At 62.6% G+C, this 16,724-nt stretch overlaps 1 protein-coding gene across 1 annotated transcript in view; it reads right to left on the bottom strand.

Annotated features, from left to right (window-relative positions):
* The window catches only part of CASKIN1 (CASK interacting protein 1), a 178,055-nt gene that overhangs the window by 26,551 nt on the left and 134,780 nt on the right, over positions 1–16,724 (bottom strand). The window contains 10 exon segments of the mRNA XM_075069067.1: positions 4,821–4,938; positions 5,756–5,850; positions 6,738–6,846; positions 8,000–8,108; positions 13,036–13,090; positions 13,093–13,165; positions 13,280–13,429; positions 14,083–14,145; positions 15,219–15,364; positions 16,010–16,107. Coding sequence (XP_074925168.1) covers positions 4,821–4,938; positions 5,756–5,850; positions 6,738–6,846; positions 8,000–8,108; positions 13,036–13,090; positions 13,093–13,165; positions 13,280–13,429; positions 14,083–14,145; positions 15,219–15,364; positions 16,010–16,107 — 1,016 coding nt within the window.

Here is a 16,724-nt window from a genome sequence, read left to right as displayed (position 1 = left end):
AGCATGGTTCTTAATTAGGAGAAGCTCCAGGAGCCCAAGTATTTGCTGTGCGGGGCAGCTCGCAACACACACCGACGCGTCTAGTCGAGGGGCTGCCTGCCTGGCATTCAGATGAGTGGCTGCCACTGCGTGTACTAAGAAGCTGCTGCGATATTAGACACAGCGCTAGGCTGCAGCTGGTCCCACTGAGCCAGCGGACCCATGGCAGAAGACAGCCCCACTGGCTTGGTTGCTGGGTCATCAAACAGGCTCAGAACAAGAGCCCTACCCAGGACCTCCTGCGCCCCATGGCCCTCTCCACCAAACAACTCCCTGTGACCCTGCTGCGTCTGGGCAGCAGCTTGACAGGGAACCCCAGCAGCTGTACCTAAGACCTCAATTGTACCAGGCCGTGCACGCTAGCGCCTCCAGCTGGCGACAGAGTGCTGTTTGCCACCATGGCGCTTTAACCGCCCATTGCAAGCCGAGGGTTGGCGCCTGGTGCAGACAGAAGGAGGAAAGTGTTTGCGGGGATCCCCCCTCTTAGGCCCTGCCTGCAGAAGTGTGGTAAGGGTTCTTTATAGGGCAGAGCGCCGACGACTGAATGGCCCAAGAGTGGGGACCACTCACGGATGCCACCCTCCCACTAAGGAGCTCTGCAGCCTGAAGGACCATTCGGGACGTGCCCCCCACATGGGCGGGGAGTGACCATCTCACATCCATCATGTCACACTCACACCACAACGGCGCTGGAAAGGAAAGGGGGGGTTGGGCAGACACACCTGCTCACACACGCACCAGAGCAAGCTGAGGGGGAGGGGAAGGCAACCCAAAAAATGAACACAAACCAAATGAAAACCCATGAAGCGAGCGGCGAACTACCTGGTCCACAAGGCAGCTCCTCTGCAGCGCTATGGGATAGCCTGTGATAGCCAAAGGAACTGAAAAGAGGCTGATGGGAATGTGGTGGAGGAGGTGGAGGTGGAGGCAAGAAATGGAACGGATGGGACGAGGCGTCACCGTTAAGCACAGCCGCCCTGGGTGCTGGGAGCGGGATCTTTTGGTAGTGGTGGGGAATGGTGACTGCGCCCCACGGACCTGCTAAGAAAAACATAACAAGAGACAAAATGAAAAAGAAGCAAATAATCAAGAGACACGTAAAGCCACCAAAACCAACCGGCCAAAACGAAAGCAAAACCAAGCCAGGAAGGAGCCTGAGCGCAGAGCCACATCGCACCTGGACCACTCGGGAATCCAGCCCCTCTGGGCTGCGGGGACTGGACCCAACCCCAGAGAGCAGATTCCAGCTCCCCGCCAGGAGAGCCTCCCCAGTGCTGCCTGGCTGGAAACCAACAGGCCACAGAACTTCTTGGCGGCCTCTCTCCAAACCCAAATGGAGCAGCAGGGCTGGGACCACACGGGCACCAGGTGGCAGAGAGCAGAACCCGCTGTGCCGAGCACTCTGCCCCTTGGCTACAGGATGGGCCACGAGCGCCAGCAGGCCCCGAGGCTCAGGGGGACCCTCAACTTGTCCTGATGCATGCATGACCTTGCAACCAGTGAGGGGCGGCAGTGTGCGGACTCCCACTAGCACCTCCCAGCTGGAGCCAGGGTGGCAAATCGCTCCCCCTGAGCCCAGCACCATCCCTGGAAGCAACACCAACCCACCACCCAGAGCAGGGCAAGGCCATCACCACGGGCCAAGGGGTTTGCACACACCACCCTCACTGGGTACACCCAGCGACTGGGGCAGGTGAGACTCCAGATCCCGCACAATCAGGCGGCAGCCTGGCCCGTCACAGCCCAACACACACTCTGGGGCCAGCAAAAGCCACCTGATCACCCCCTCCCACATTCACACCCCAGGAAGAACTCTCCCCCCTCTGCTCCCTGCACAAATGCCCAGCCCCTGACTTCCTGGGCCAGCCATTAAGGCTGGTGTTTTCCATCCTTTGGGAGCAGGGCTCAGTGCTCGAGTGTGCTGGGGAGCCAGGGGAGGGGCCCCCATCTGCCTCTTTCAGCAAAGCCTGGGGAGGCACCTGGAGGACCGAGATGGCGCTTTGATCAGCGGGGCAGGAAGGCTCGAGCACTGCATGGAGCATCGAGGCCTTCACCTTGCCGTAAACATGCAGCCCCCAAGGCTACCGTAGGACCCCGGAGCCCAGCATGGAACGGCAAGAGGACGAAGATTTACAGAGCGAACGAACGGGATGACTTTCCTCGCAGTGCCAAATGAAAAACAGCCACATAGCCACAGGTCTCCGCGCTGAGTGAAACAGATCTGCGTCCCTGCCAGAGAAACAGCCCCCCGAGCCATGGCTGGGGGGGTCTCACTGCTTTGAGGAACCCGCCTGCTTTCTGCAGCTTGTCAAACTAGAGACAAATCTCCCGTCCAGCCGCCAGAAGGATCAGGGTCTCCCCGATCTGCACTGATAACCACACCTCTGGCACAAGCTGATGTTCCTTCGGCGCATTTCTGTGCCCGGGTGCAAAAATCGGCCCATAACAGAGCTTCTCCCTGCCTTCCTCTTCAGACGCCCAAAGAAGGAAAGGGGACCCATGCCTGGCTTGTTTCAGCTCTAACATGAAGGCTGCTGCCCCCTGGGCTAAGACCCACAGTGACCGTGGAGCCAGGTTAGAACTCGACAGCAGATGGGATCCAGTCAACGCGTCGCTGGACACCGCCCCCATGACCATGTCAATGCGCTGAGCCCGGGCCCACTCCCTGCAGCAATCCTGGATCCTGCTCCCAGGACAGTGCAGGACACTGATGGCATGACCCTGGCCCTGCAGCTCCATGCATGGGATAGAACTAAATGCTAGAAGGGGCCAGCAAAGACCTAAAAGCCGGAGGCATCAGCCTAGTGCCCGAAATAGATCCCAGCACAGGAGGAGTCGGAGAATGCACAATCACTGAGATAACCAGAGCCTTGGCCAATAAAGCCTTCAGAGAGCCCATCATCCAGCGGCTCCTCATCTAACGCACCATGTCATCGCAGCTCAGCCAAAGGCATGCCATGAGCAATGGGACAGCCCTGGCTGAATCACTCCCGTCCTGTTCCTTGGGAGGGTGCTCAGAAGGGCTTTCAAGTGTGGCTGTCTGAACAGTGACCCGGAGTTGGCAGCACCGGGTGCTTTGTCTTCAAGGACTCCAGGGCAGAGGCATTCAGGTTACAAATCAGGCGATGGCTTTTCCAGCCCTTGGCCCTGCAAACAGCCTGGGATCTGAGAGCCAAGCCGGGCTGTGCCTGCAGCGCTCATCATCCCCAAGAACAAAGGTCTGCCGTGCTGCAGCCCCTGCCTCAGGAATCCCACGCAGCCCCGTTCCCGTCCCCAGGTTTGCCCTGGTGTAGCAAGTCAGGACTTGACTCTGCCGGCAATGCGCAAGAGGGAATGGCTCCAGCTCATCCCTCAAGGGCCGCACTTCCTCCCCATCCCCACCTTGCTCTCAGGTGACCCAGGTGGAAAGGACGACAAAAGACACCAGGCAGGGGAAGATGAGGGCCCCAGGGCAGGTTAACAGGGCTGGCAGGTGGGGAAAACATTTCACTGTGTAAGCTGAGCGAGTGGGATCTGACACTCCTGAGGGCAAGGTGACCATGGCAGCCCGTTCTTAGAGCCCCGTTCCGGAGCAGCAGGCTTCCAGAGCATGGGAAGGAGGCTCTCTGGGCTCTGGCAGGTCTCCAAGCTCTGAGCTGAACTCCTCTGACATGCTCATTTTCAACCCTGCTGCCCGAGTCAGGAGCCGGCTTCCTCCACAGGAGCCGCAGGCACATCAGGACTCTGGTCACACGCCGTCCCGTGGCGAGAGGCAGCAGACATCCATGTGTGTTCGAAATGACCGAGCACAACCCTAGCCCTCTCTAGGAGGAGGGTCAGAACCCAAGAGCCACCCCAAGAGAATGAGACACACTCCAGCGCAGAAACCTCCCCCGCCTCCCGCACCCAACCCCTCTCCACCTTGCAGGCGAGCCCCTGGCATTGGGCCCCAAAGAGGCACACCCAGCCCCACGCAGGGCACACAGCCCAGAGGGGAGATCCCGTCCACTGCCAGCGTGCCCCTGGGAGCGGCCCGTGAGAGCTGATCTCAGCCAGCAGGGAGAAAGCAAAGGGCCACATGGCCCAGCCTGGATGGCAGTGGGTGCCAGGCCAGCACAGAGGGTGGGCGCTGCGTGTCCCCAGGACAGCCAGGCGGCTGCAGCGCTCAGCATGTGCCGAGCTTTCAGGCTGGTCAGCCTGCACAGCCTCCCCTCCCGCCAGGGCAGGTTGCCACAAGCCAGCCAGTTACTGCTCCCCTGCAGGGTTTGCACAGGAACAGGATCGTGTCCCCTTGGCAGCTCAGGTCCTTGGTCGGTGCTGTGACAACCAGCTGCCGTGGAGAGGAGCGAGGCCCTGGGGGCAGGGAGGGCAGATGGGCCCCTAAGAACAGAAATCCAGGGCTCGATTCAGAGCAGCGGTGCAGGGAGGGGGGCAGTCCCCATCCAGGGGCAGGGCAGCTATGACCCGCCCCATAGGAGCTCAGCCAGCTGTGCAATCAGTTCTGGCCACGCCCCTTTCCCAGCCAGCCACGCCCACCTTTGAGGCCACGCCTCTCCCCGCAGCCCCCAGGCCACATCCCGTGGAGGAACCTGGCCCTGCTCCCATCTCCGCTGGGGGTCAGAGCAGGGCTCGCGCTCTCAGGGGCAGGGCCCCTTGCACCCTCCCACGCTACCAGTGGGGCTTATGGGGCTTGCAGGCCCAGCCAGGGAGATCCAGCCCAGGCCCTTTGCCTGGGTGCTGGGTGCGGAGGCGGCAGGGCCTGACGTGCGCCGGGCGGGGGCTGGGGAGGGTCGGGTATTTGCCTGTGCGCTTGCTGATGGCTTCCACCAGGCTGGACGGGAAATAGCCCACGCGGTCATTGCCAGTCCGGTTGTCATGGATACAGCCCTTCCACCTGCCGTCCGCATGCTGCTCCAGAACCTGCATGACACAAAGCCCGGAGAGGGGGGCGCTCGCTGGCGGGACAGGGAACGGCCGAGGGGACGGGACCCACAGGCGAGAGCCAGCCGGCAGGAGGGGAGGGGGCAATGTCCTGCTGCTAGTTCCTGCCAGCACGGGCTGGTACCCCAGGTGGGCGGCTGGTGATCTGCTGCAGCCAGGTCGGTGGCAAGGGGGCGGGGGCAGGGGCACTGGGGCAGGGACTATAGGGAACAGCCCAGCGCCAACCAGATGGTGGGGGGGGCAGGGACCGTAGGGAATGGCCCGGCTCTGGCAGGGGGGCAGGACTAGAGGGGCAGGCAGATGGGGCAGCCCATGTCCGTCTCTGTCCAGACACGACTTTGAAAGCGAACAACAACGCATAAAGGGCTGAACTCCGTGACCAATGGCTCAGATGTGGGGGACGAGCCTCCTGCCAGCCCACAGGTTTGGGTGGGAGCCTCATCCCCCCCAACATGGGGGTGGGCTGCTCCCATCTCTGTGAGCGCTAGGTGTGGCTGGGGCAGCGGCCTCCCTGCCCAGCCCCTTGCTACGGGGGCAAAAGCTTCTCTAGCCCCTTCCCCTCCCGGCTAGTCCTGCCTTCTCCAACCAGGCTCTTTCTACCTGCCAGCGGCTGCCCAGGCAGCTTGGTGCCAGCGGAAGACTCCTGCCTTGGGGCACTAAGGGGCAGTAAGCTCCTCCCTCCCCGTGAGCAGATGGGGCCGAGGGGCAGGCTGCTGGAGGGAGGGGACTTGGGTCCTGGGGACCGTGACCCCAGCCCTGGCCTAGCCCGCCGGTGCCGGCACTGCAAGCAACTCACAGTGATGACGTCCCCGGCTTTCACATTCAGGCTAGTCAGGTCGTAGTTGTTGCAATAATCTTTAACAGCCCTGACCTGCAGCGCCGCCGAGGCATCTGCCGAGAGCAGGAGGGAAGTGTCGGAGAGAAAACCCCACAAAGTAACCTCCCTCTCCCACCCCTCAGCAAGAGCTCTGGGCTCCCTGGCAAGGAACAGGGGGACAGGAGTTCCCTGTAGCTGGAGCAGCGACGAGAGAGCACCCACTGCTACAGCAATGAGCCTGAATGCAGCGCTAGACTGTACTATCCTGTTCAGCCATGAAGAGGTGCTGTGTGTAGCCGGAGCTCAGCCAGGCCCGGCAGAGCATTACAGGATCCTAGGGTGAACACCGTGGGTGTCCGAGCGAGATCTGTGCCCTGTCCACATCTGGTACAGAGCCCCTGCCAGGGAGCCCATAGCCCTCTGGAGACTCAGAACCAAGTCCCCTGCCACTGACTGACAGCCACCTCTGGGGCAACACGTGGCGGCTGTTTAACACCAATACCCCTGAAGGGCTGAGGACAGTGATAAAGGACATGACTGCCCTGGAGAGGGAGTTAGGCCGGGTACCAGGGCTAACAGCCCTGTGCATGCGTCCCAAGGAGAAAATTCTCCAAGCAGCTCTTGAGTTGATGCACTTGACCTTTGTAGGTGGGTCAGAGTCCAAGCCCCAAGCCCATCAGCTGGCTGGGAGCTCCCTGCGTGTGGCGGGGTGGAGCATGAGGGGCCATGGTGTGAGCCCAGGACTCACAGGCCAGAACTCACCTCCCACCCCAGGGCGACAGAGCAGCTCAGAGCGGCTGGGAGTCACTGCCCTGGCCATGGCAACAGCAGGGCGGGCAGGGACTCTGCTCCCGTCAGCATGGATGGCAGCCCGCATCAGCGCCAGCTTCCCCATGCTGGTGGGATGTGAGGGGACCCTGGGCATCCCCAGCACCCACCCATGGAGGGAACCCCCCCGTACCCCGCAGCATCTGTTTGATCTCCTTGCTGGCTTGGGTGGCAGTGAACTGGTGGACGATGTCCAGCGCCGTCTGGCTGTACGTATTCCGGATGTGAGCGTTGATCCCGCTCTGAAATAGAGACAGACTGAGGGGAGGGGCGCTCAGGGCTGGCCATGGCAGCCACACCCAGCTTGCAGGCAGCTCAGGGGCGCCACAGTGACTCCAGCTAGGACAGACTCCCAAGGGCTCTTGGCCTTGTTAGCCCCCCCGCAGGCCAGCACCACCCAGCCAGCTGCATTGTGGGAGCTCAGTGGAGACCTGGGCCTGGCATTGGGCGAGGACTGGCCAATACCCACTGCATGGGCAGCATATGCACTGCGGGAATCAGCGTGAAACTCACAGGGTGATTGGGGCAGGCTGGGTTATTGGGGGATTGGGGGGACACAAAGCCAGTGGGAGCCAGAGCCTCCCTCCCCTGCAGTCCAAGGTGAGTAAGTGCCCACTCCTGACTCTGCCCATGGGAGAGGAGAGCCCAGGAGGGCCCCACTTCTGCAGGGACGCCCCCTGGACATGACAGAGGCCGAGTGGATTTGCACACTGGACTCTCTCTCTCTCTCAGCCCCGCTCCTTCCCATTCATTTCCTCTCACTCCCCCATCTCAGCGGCTCCCCCCTGCAGTGCATCAGGCAGCTGCAGAGCCCCCCAGTCCAGAGGGAAACCCCTTTCCTCAGCACTGGACTGGAACCGAGACCCAGCCAGCTCCCCAGACCTGAGCCCGGACTGCAGCATTCAGGCTGTGAGTGAGTGGCTCCTGCCAACAGAGCCAGGACAGGGGGCACAGCTGTCACGCTGGCTGGGTAACTGGGACAGGGGGTGAGCAAACACGACACCCAGTGGTGCCCCAGCCCTGGCACAGCCAAGCTGCCCTGGGAACAAGCTGTCCGTCACCTGCCTTCCCCCAAAGGAACACCCCCAGGAGAGTGAGCTCCAGGAATGATGCTGCCGCGCCACTCACACTGTCCAGCGCCCCAAGGACATAGAGGGCAGCTGGGCAGGGGGATGCTCATTTCACAGCCCCCTTGCAAGCCAGGCCAAGAGCCCCCTGCACTTGGGGGGGGGGGCCCTAATGCCCTGATCCTGCCCTGGGAGAGCTGCCAATGGGGAACAGACCATGCCCTGCTCCAGCACCAGCCCTACTACCCCAGAACAGGAGAGCTCCCCCGGCTAGTTCAGCAGTTTCCCGCCCCCGCAACCCCACGCAGCATGACGCAGGGGCCCTTACATCCAGCAGGAGGCGCACCACATCCGTCTTTCCACACAGGGCTGCCTCATGCAGGGCCGTACCCGCCTTGGTTTGCCGGTTGATGTCAATGCCAGCCTGTAGCAGGAGCCTGCCAGGAGCACATCAAACGGGTTAGCGACGTGGGCCAGGGGGAAGAACAGGGGCAGGCGGGTCCAAGCTCCCCACATGGAGCTGTGCCGGCATCCCTCACTCCTGACCTGCAGCCCCCTGCCAGCCCAGCCCTGGCCTCACCCCTGCAACAGCTTTACCGGTGCCCCTCACTCCCGACCTGCAGCCCCCTGCCAACCCAGCCCTGGCCTCACCCCTGCAACAGCTTTACCGGTGCCCCTCACTCCCGACCTGCAGCCCCCTGCCAACCCAGCCCTGGCCTCACCCCAGCAACAGCTTTACCGGTGCCCCTCACTCCCAACCTGCAGCCCCCTGCCAGCCCAGCCCTGGCCTCACCCCCACAACAGCTTTACCGGTGCCCCTCACTCCCTACCTGCAGCCCCCTGCCAGCCCAGCCCTGCCCCCAGCTCTGGAGCTCCCGCTCAATCCCGACCCACAGATCCAGGGCAGAGGCTGCTGCTTCTGCCGGATTCTGTGGCGATTTCGTCCAGCACCCCAGCCCCTCTCACAGGGGTTTTCCCTAGAGCCCGAGTTACTGAAGCAGGAGACTTGCTGCGCTTGTCCCATTGGTGCCCACGGTGGGCAGGACCCAGCTCGGAGGGACACAGCCCCCGCCTCACCCAAATTCTAATGCAACAACGACTAAAATCCAAAGGGTCCCTCCCCTTTGGGGCATGCAGTGGGGCTCTGTTCCCCCCACTCTGCACCCCTGCCAGCCGGCTGGGAGATAACCCGCATTCCCCCGCCCACAGACACCAGACGAGCGTGTGACTCCAGCCCTCCCCCTCCATGCTGCAGGGCCCGCGGCAGCAAAGTGCAGGAGCTGGGGGTGAACAGAGAGGCAACTGCCTCCATCCCGGCCACATCTGCAGCAGCTGGGAGCACACCTGGCCGAGGTTTTGGCATTGCCATGAGCCAGTGCTGCAGGCAGGTGGCTGCAAGGTGCAGAGCCAAGGGGCTGGGGGAGAGGGTTCTGTCTCAGCTGCACTGCCCAGCACCACATGCCTGAGCCACCTGGGCAGAGAAGAACCCATTGCCGGATCCCACCCGGGCACCACCCCACGGGACTCTGCCACTTCAAAGATACTGCCTGGCCCTGCAGCCTGGCCATGAACTATCACCAAGGAGGGGCAATGCTGAGCCACGGGACCAACCTGCAGCAGGCAGCCAAAGTCAGGGCATGGCCCTGCGCTCAGTGGGAGCAGAATGCGCTCAGAGCATCACAGGATTGGGCCGACAATGCCAGTTCTCCCAGGTTGGGTCCCTTTTCCCCTTCCTCTGAGGCCCGGGCAGGCCAGCACAACACACACACACACACTTCCTGGGGCCGTCAGCAGTGCCAGCGCTGCAATGGGTGGGCCCCCAACCCTCTGACTGGTTCCCTGCACGTGCTCAGATTCCTCACCCTGGTCTGTTCACTCCCTCGGAAGCACCTGGCACCGACCTGTCACAAGACAGGACACGGGGCTGGCAGGCCCATCGGTCTGACTCTGTGCAGCCATTCATTCTTTCCGATGGCAGAAATCCATGTGTGCTGCGTCTGGCCCCTCCTGCCTGGGAACCGGGCTCGTGCAGCATGAATATCGTGCCCAGTCCTGGGGGCCGCGTTTTAAAGGGGGCGAAGAACGACAGGGAAGAGCCACAAAAGTGCTTCAAGTGCTGGAGAAAACAGCCAAGAGAGACTGAAAGGGCTCGGCCTGTCCAGCTTGGGAAACCCAGACAGAATGTCTAGGCCGGGCCCTTGGTGGGGAGACGCTGGGGGTGCTAAGGGGCTCTGGGACCCAGCTCTGGGAAGAACAAGCGCCAGTGCCTGGACGCTGAAGCCAGACAAATTCCAGCTAGAAATGAGGCACAAACTGTTACCGGAGAGGGTGGAACGAGCTGCCCAGGGACATGGTGGATTGTCTATCCCATGAAGGCTTCAGATCGAGCCTGGGAGACGCTTTAGTCAAACCCGAACTCTTGGACTCGGTGCCGGGGTAACTGGTGACGTTTTCTGACCCGGGTGAGGTTCAGACGAAATGAGCGATGCTTCTTTCCAGCCTTCAATTCTATGCAACAGCAGCTGGGTCCAGCCCCTGTCACTTCTCTCCACCTCACCAAGAATCCCATGGGTGGCCCAGAGGCTAGAATTCGGTGGCAGGACCTCGTCCCAGCTATGCCGTCAGCCCAGCATGACTCTCTGAGCTCTGGGGAGAGTTTGCGAAGACGCCAGGGAGTGAAACCCATTGTTCATCCCTTGGAGAATGCACCCATCTAGCCAGGAACCCCTGAGCTCCAGCCACCCTCAGGCTGGTGGCTTTAGCAGAGGACACTAGAGAAATGTACATGGAATCCATGCTCGATTTACTGGAGACACAAGAACACCCAGCGCGGGAAGCAGAGCAGCCTCGTTGCAGTGAGTGAGACGCAGGAAGCAAAGGCCAGAGAGCTCTGCCAGCTCTGCTGGTGGAGCGATGGAAGGGGCTGGCGGGGAGGAAGGGAGTTATTTACCCCTTCCCTTAACACATGAACCAGGGGACACCCCATGAAATGAACAGGCAGTGGGTTTAAGACCAAGAGAAGGAAGTGCTTCTTCATACAACGCACTGTCAACCTGTGGCACTCCCTGATGGGATGCTGTGAAGGCCAAAAGTATAACTGAGTTGAAACAGTAATTAGACACGTTCATGGAGAATAGGTCCATCAATGGCTATTAGCCAAGATGGTCAAAGACACAACCCCACGCGCCGGGTGTCTCTAAATCTGCCAGAAGCTGGGACTGGGTGACAGGGGATGGATCACTTGATGATTCCCTGTTCTGTTCATTCCCTCTGGGGCACCTGCCACTGGCGGCTGTCGGAAGACAGGACGCTGGGCTGGATGGACCATTGGTCTGTCCCAGTGTGGCCATCTGTATGCAGTAGCCCAGAGGAGAAGGTTCCTGGGACAGCGTGTACCACACTTGCCCTGCTGAGCAGTAACTTGATGAGCAGCCCCGACGGCGTACGCTCCAGGGTTTTGTGACCAGCACTAACCAGCGTAGCCCCCCAGACCGGCCCTCTCCGTGCGGCGGAACACAGGCTATATCCGAAACAAGGCCTGGGAGAGCTCCACCCTAGAACAGGGAGTTACCATGGGGGAAGGCACTGACTTAACTCTACCAGCAGCCTGGGGGGCACTGCTTTCCAAAGTGCCATGTCGCTGCCAGGGGAGCCAGAAGGGCCAGTGGTGGAGTGGAAGTGGGGCACAGCTGGCCTTCCTTAGGTCTCAGCCCACCCCCCGACTCTCAGCGGGGTCAGACCTGCTGAGGTACCTGGGCTGTGTCTCCCCTGTGCTGGCTAGGAGTGGGGTGCTTAGTGCCTTTGCGAAGCCCATGCACCAGGCTGCACCAAAGCACCGACTGGATACGATGCCAGGGGCTGCTGCTGGCACCCCAGGGCCCCCCCCCCCCCCCAGGGACTCAGGACATCTCCCCTTCCCATGGCCTGGTTGAACCAGCTCCCCGCCCAGACCTGCACCTATGTGCCACAGACGCTTCCCTTTTCCCTCCAATCCCTCCCCCCGCAGGCTCAGCTCGCCCGCCCCGGCTGGCAGCAGGCTGAACACAGCCCCCAGGTGCGGGAGTCAGGGCTCCACCCAGTGACTGGCAAGGGGCACAGGTTTGCTGGAGTGGGTTATTTTCAGTGAGCTGCTCAGCCCATGGAGCTGGTGAGCACCAGGCCACGCTGCCCACGATCTCTGCAGAGTAGGCGAAGGAAGAGGGGATGGCCAGGCCTTGGAGTGAAAGAAACTCTCTGCGGAGGATGCTGACAGCTGCTCGCCCTCCCCCAGCCCCGGCCTGGCATGCCTGAGCTGCACGCAACTCCACAGGCTAATGCCGTCCGGAGGTGCCCAGGAGGGTGGGGAGCTCGGCATTACCACTGCTGAGGTCAGGAGTCAGATCCAGCAGGACAGCTGCTGCCAGGCTCAGAGATTAGCCCCGCGGAGAGCTAAACCCTGATGAGAGGGCGTCAAGCCACAGGCAATTTGCTAAGTGACTCCAGCAGTCAGGGGAGGCCTTGCCCCGCTTTGCTGCCCCAGGGAAGTGCTGGGCATCAGGGACGCATCCCCCAGCCCCTCGTCACGCTACCAGCCACCTCCACTGCAATGCTGCAGCTTCTCCAGCAGGTGGCACCAGTTCAATGAGAAACCTGCACCCACAAGTCCACTGCAGGGCCCCCAAATGCCCAGCCCTGGGGCCAGGCGCTCTGCACCCTGAGACCCCCCACCAAGGGCCAAGAGCCCCTCACCCTGAGCCCAGCGCCCCGGGCCGGGTGTCCCTGGGAGACAGCAGGGGAGCTCAGACCCGCACCCTGAGCCCAGCGCCCGGGCCGGGTGTCCCTGGGAGACAGCAGGGGAGCTCAGCCCCTCACCCTGAGCCCAGTGCCCTGGGCTGGGTGTCTCTAGGGGAGGGCCCAGCGCCCCGAGAGGGGACACACGTGAACTCAGCCTCTGACTGCACCGGGAGCGGGTGCCAGGCTGCCCATAACAGCCCAGCTTGGGGGCCCCACAGTCATGGACCTTGTCTCCAGCCACTGCTGCCAAGGCAAAGTGAGCATCATCCATGCACGCAGCCCCCCAGAACTCTCACCCGCCGCTGCCTGCCAGGGTGGGTGGCTCGTACGCCATTCGCCTGTGCACACGCCCGATGCCTGAAATCTGCCAGAGGAGGGGTGCCAAAGGGACAGGAGGGGGCAATGCACACCAGGACAGGGAGCCCGGGGCACCACAACCAAACACCATCAGCCCCATCAGACCAGGGACTAGCCGGGGCCGGAGACTGGAGTCACTAGCTGCCAAGGGGGCGTCTCTCTCCAGCAAACCCTCCCCCCGTTGTCCTCCACTGCGGCAGCAGGAGCCCTCCCCCGGACGGGGCTGGCGCTCACCTGATGATGTCGATGTGCCCGTTCTTGGCTGCCAGGTGCAGGGGGCTGGTGCCGTGGGTTCGGTGGCGTCTCCTGGCTGGGCTCCAGCAGGCGCGTGCACATGTTGATGCTGCAGCGAGAACTGGACTACCTGGTGCACCAGAGGGAAGCGAGAAGGGGACAGCTGGCAAGAGAACATCTCAAGCTCCAGTGAGAAGACGCAGATCCCAGCCCGATGGGGCGGGACAACGGACGCAGGCTACACCTGTGCAGACAGCGGCGCGGGCACCACATCCGGACACCAAGCCTCCACGAACCCTTGGGATACGGAGACGCGCTGACCAGGAGTCCGGCAGGCACCTCGGATCACGCCAGGACAGGGGCAGCCATTAGATTGCTGCCGGCGCTGGACTCGCTGAGACAGAGACAGGGAAGCGCGCTTTCAGTGAGAGCGGAGAACTCTGCCCTGTCCAGTGATAGCGCCAGGCAGGAAGGTTGTAAAGCATCAAACTACCCCGTCTTCTCTGAGCCCCGGCCGGTTCCCAGGCGCTGGCCCACACCACCAAACTGAACGCGCCTCCGCAGGGAGCAGACCTGCAGCCTGAAGCTGCTGTCCTGCGCTCCCGGTACTGGTCTGGGATGCCCTGAGCTCCACCCTGCCTTCGGAGCAACTCACCTCCCCCCTCCCCTCACAAATGGCCAGCTGGCTCTGGGGGTGTCCCAGCCCCCGGCTCTCTTGTGCCCTGCCCCGGGCGCTACAGCTGTGAGAATACAAGGTAATTTTCCAGTCTCAAGTAATTTGAGCAAACGAGAGTAAGCGATCCTGCCCCCATCTCCCAGTTGTACCAGGGCTAGTGGGAGAAGCCAGATTTCCCTCGCTGAAGTGAGAGCAGAGATCCCGGAGTCGAGTATCTCGGCGGGGCAGGGCAAAGCTCCCATGCACATGTAGCCAGCCATGCCCAGGAGTAGTGGTGCCAGGCCACGACCGCAGCAGGTTCCACTGTGCGGCGACTGCACTGTCGAAGGCTCACGCTGGAGGACATTCCACCTGACCCGGCCAACTCACACGCCAAGTCCAGGGCTCTTCCCCAATTGTCCGATCACGATGGATTGCTGGAGCAGCATCTCCGACTGTCGGCAACAAAGGGCATGAGCTCATCACAACACCCCACGAGCTGCACAGCACACGGAGCCCAAGCCCCCCCTCGGACAGAGGCATCAGGCTACCGTCAGCCAGAACAGAACCCATCCAGAGTACGTGGCACATCGGCGCAGCTGGACCTAAGCTGCTGTCGGGACCCTGCATCTACACTTGTCGCGGCTGCAGTCCCTCTGCCACTGCTCCAAGCCCTGGCCCACACAGCTCTGCAGTGCCCCTCAATCCCCAACCCCATACGCCCTGCATTCCACCCTCGGACCCCCCCCCCCCCCAGCTCTGCCAGTGCCCCTCAATCCCGACCCACAGCCCCCTGCTGGCCCAGCCCTGGGCCCCACACAGCTCCGCCAGTGCCCCTCAGTCCCAACCCACAGACCCCTGCTATCCCAGCCCTGGACCCCACACAGCTCTGCCAGTGCCCCTCAATCCCTGCCCATAGCCCCCTGCTAGCCCAGCCCTGCCCCCCCACAGCTCTGCCAGTGCCCCATAATCCTGACCCACAGCCCCCTGCTATCCCAGACTTCTTGCAATGCCAGTTATGCCAAACCGAAGGGTGATTCTGTGATAGGGAGAAATGTCCCACCAGGACAAGAATGAGACCTACCAAGCTCCCCGATGGGTGATCAGCCGCCATGGCCAGGCCTCCAGCCCCAGCTGCTATCCCAGCTCACCCTTCAGTCCCCTGACGTCTGGAGGGGGCACACCCCCTCTGCCCCTTACATACAGTGCGCCAGCCAGCCAGTGCCGACTGCCCATGTGAGCAGGCAGATCCAGGAGCCTGGGCAGGGTTCAGAATGCCCAAGGGAAGAAAGCCTGCTTGGGGTGGGCAGCTGAGCACATGGGCTTGGTCAGCCCCCAGATGCAGGGTCCCCTCCCAAGATGCTCCTCATCCTCCCACGCTCTCCAGCCTCCCCCATGTTGCAGAGCCGCTGCCAGCTGATCCCACTGTCAGCAACGCCAGGCCAGTGCCAGCCCAGCAGGTCCTGACCCGGTGCCCAGCTCACGGAGCAAGCCCCTGGGAGTGCTCAGCGAGCCTGGCCCCCCTTACCACGTCATAGTGCCCATGCTGCGCTGCCAGGTGCAGGGGGATCTGCCCTTCGTCTGACTGGACGTTCACAGCCGACCCGGCTTTCAGCACCATTTTCATGGGCTCCTTCTTGCCTTGCCAGGCGGCATAGTGCAGGGGCCGCATCCCTGCAGGGGCGGAAGAGGAACGGCCAGCTGAGCAAGGGGTGCCCCCCCAGCCAGCAACCCGGCCACAGCCCACACGGGGCGCCTGGCTGAGTGGGCACCTCCCACCTCCAGCCCTCTCCAGGGAGGAACCGACAAAGCAGCTGCCCCAGAGCCATGTGTGGCCTCAGGCTAGGGCCAGGAGTGGAAGTGACCCGCTGTGGGGTTGACCCGGCAGGGAAAGGAGGGGGCAGGGTAAGAGGAGCAGGAGCTGAGGAGACAGGTTCTGGGCAGTATCCCCGCTAGGGCTGGGGGGTGCCTAAGCTACAGGGGGGAGCCCAGGAACTGCTCACAGCCAAGGCAGAGTCAGGCTTCCCGGCTTAATGGTGCTCCTCAGGCCTGCCCGTGTGCTGGGGGTGAGGGTGCTGGCACCGGACGAGCCCTGAGCTCCCAACCTAGCCCCAGCAGTGGGTCTCGCCAGCACGCTGGCTGCCCAGCTCTGTGGCTTGGGGTCTCCAGGGCACCAGGCTGGCAGCATGGACAGCCTGGGCCGCTGCGGGGAGCAGCCAGATGGGCACGTCCCAGGCACCGCTGCTGTCACCAGCCCAGTTACGGAGCTCACTGGCTCACACTGAGCTCCCAGCCCCCGGCAGGGACCCCGGCACTAGCCTTTATTGTCCTTGATGTCCACAGCGGCCTGGGCCTCCAGCAGCAGTGAGATGAGCTCTGTGTTCCCATTGAGAGCAGCGTGGTGCAGCGCCGAGAACCTGGGGAGACAAGGCACAGGGTGAGGCCATGACCCTCCCGCAGGGGGTCCCAGCCGGGGCAGGAGGGCCCCAGCACCTTGGGCGCAGATTAGCACATTAGCACCAAGAGGACGTTTCTGAGGGTCTGGGGACCCCACAGAGCGCAGGCAGCGCGCAGGAGAACACCGCAGAGGGTGCAGCACGAACCAAGCCGCAGCCCAGGCCTACGACGAGGGCTGGGAGATGTGGGATTCGCTCTTGGAGATTTCCCCCTGGGTTATAGCAGCAGGGTCCCTGCCTGCCTTGCTCAGCCCCTCCCAGCCAGGCTCTTCAGGAGACAGCAGGACAGGCACTGACCTACTTGCTTCGGTAAACAACCCAGAATCCTCTGCACCACGACAATGTTCTCCGGCTGCCTGCGTCCCACAGAGCACAGCTCCTTACTCGGGAGGAGGGTCTGGGCAACCGGCTGCCCGGAGGTGCTGCTCGCTGGAGGGGGATTCGGGGAAAAGCGTTAGCTAGAGCGCGAGGGCTCAATCTGAGCTGCTGGCTGGAGCAGGGACCGTGCGGGGAGCTCCCCGGGGGCTCTGGCTGCACTAACACTAGCAAGTCCCGGCTCAGCCCCCGTGCAGCCTCTA

This window comes from Chelonoidis abingdonii, chromosome 9, assembly GCF_003597395.2.
Source record: "Chelonoidis abingdonii isolate Lonesome George chromosome 9, CheloAbing_2.0, whole genome shotgun sequence".
NCBI lineage: Eukaryota > Metazoa > Chordata > Testudines > Testudinidae > Chelonoidis > Chelonoidis abingdonii.
The sequence above is the reverse complement of the archived record's forward strand: the minus strand, read 5'-3'. Positions and strand labels throughout refer to the sequence as shown.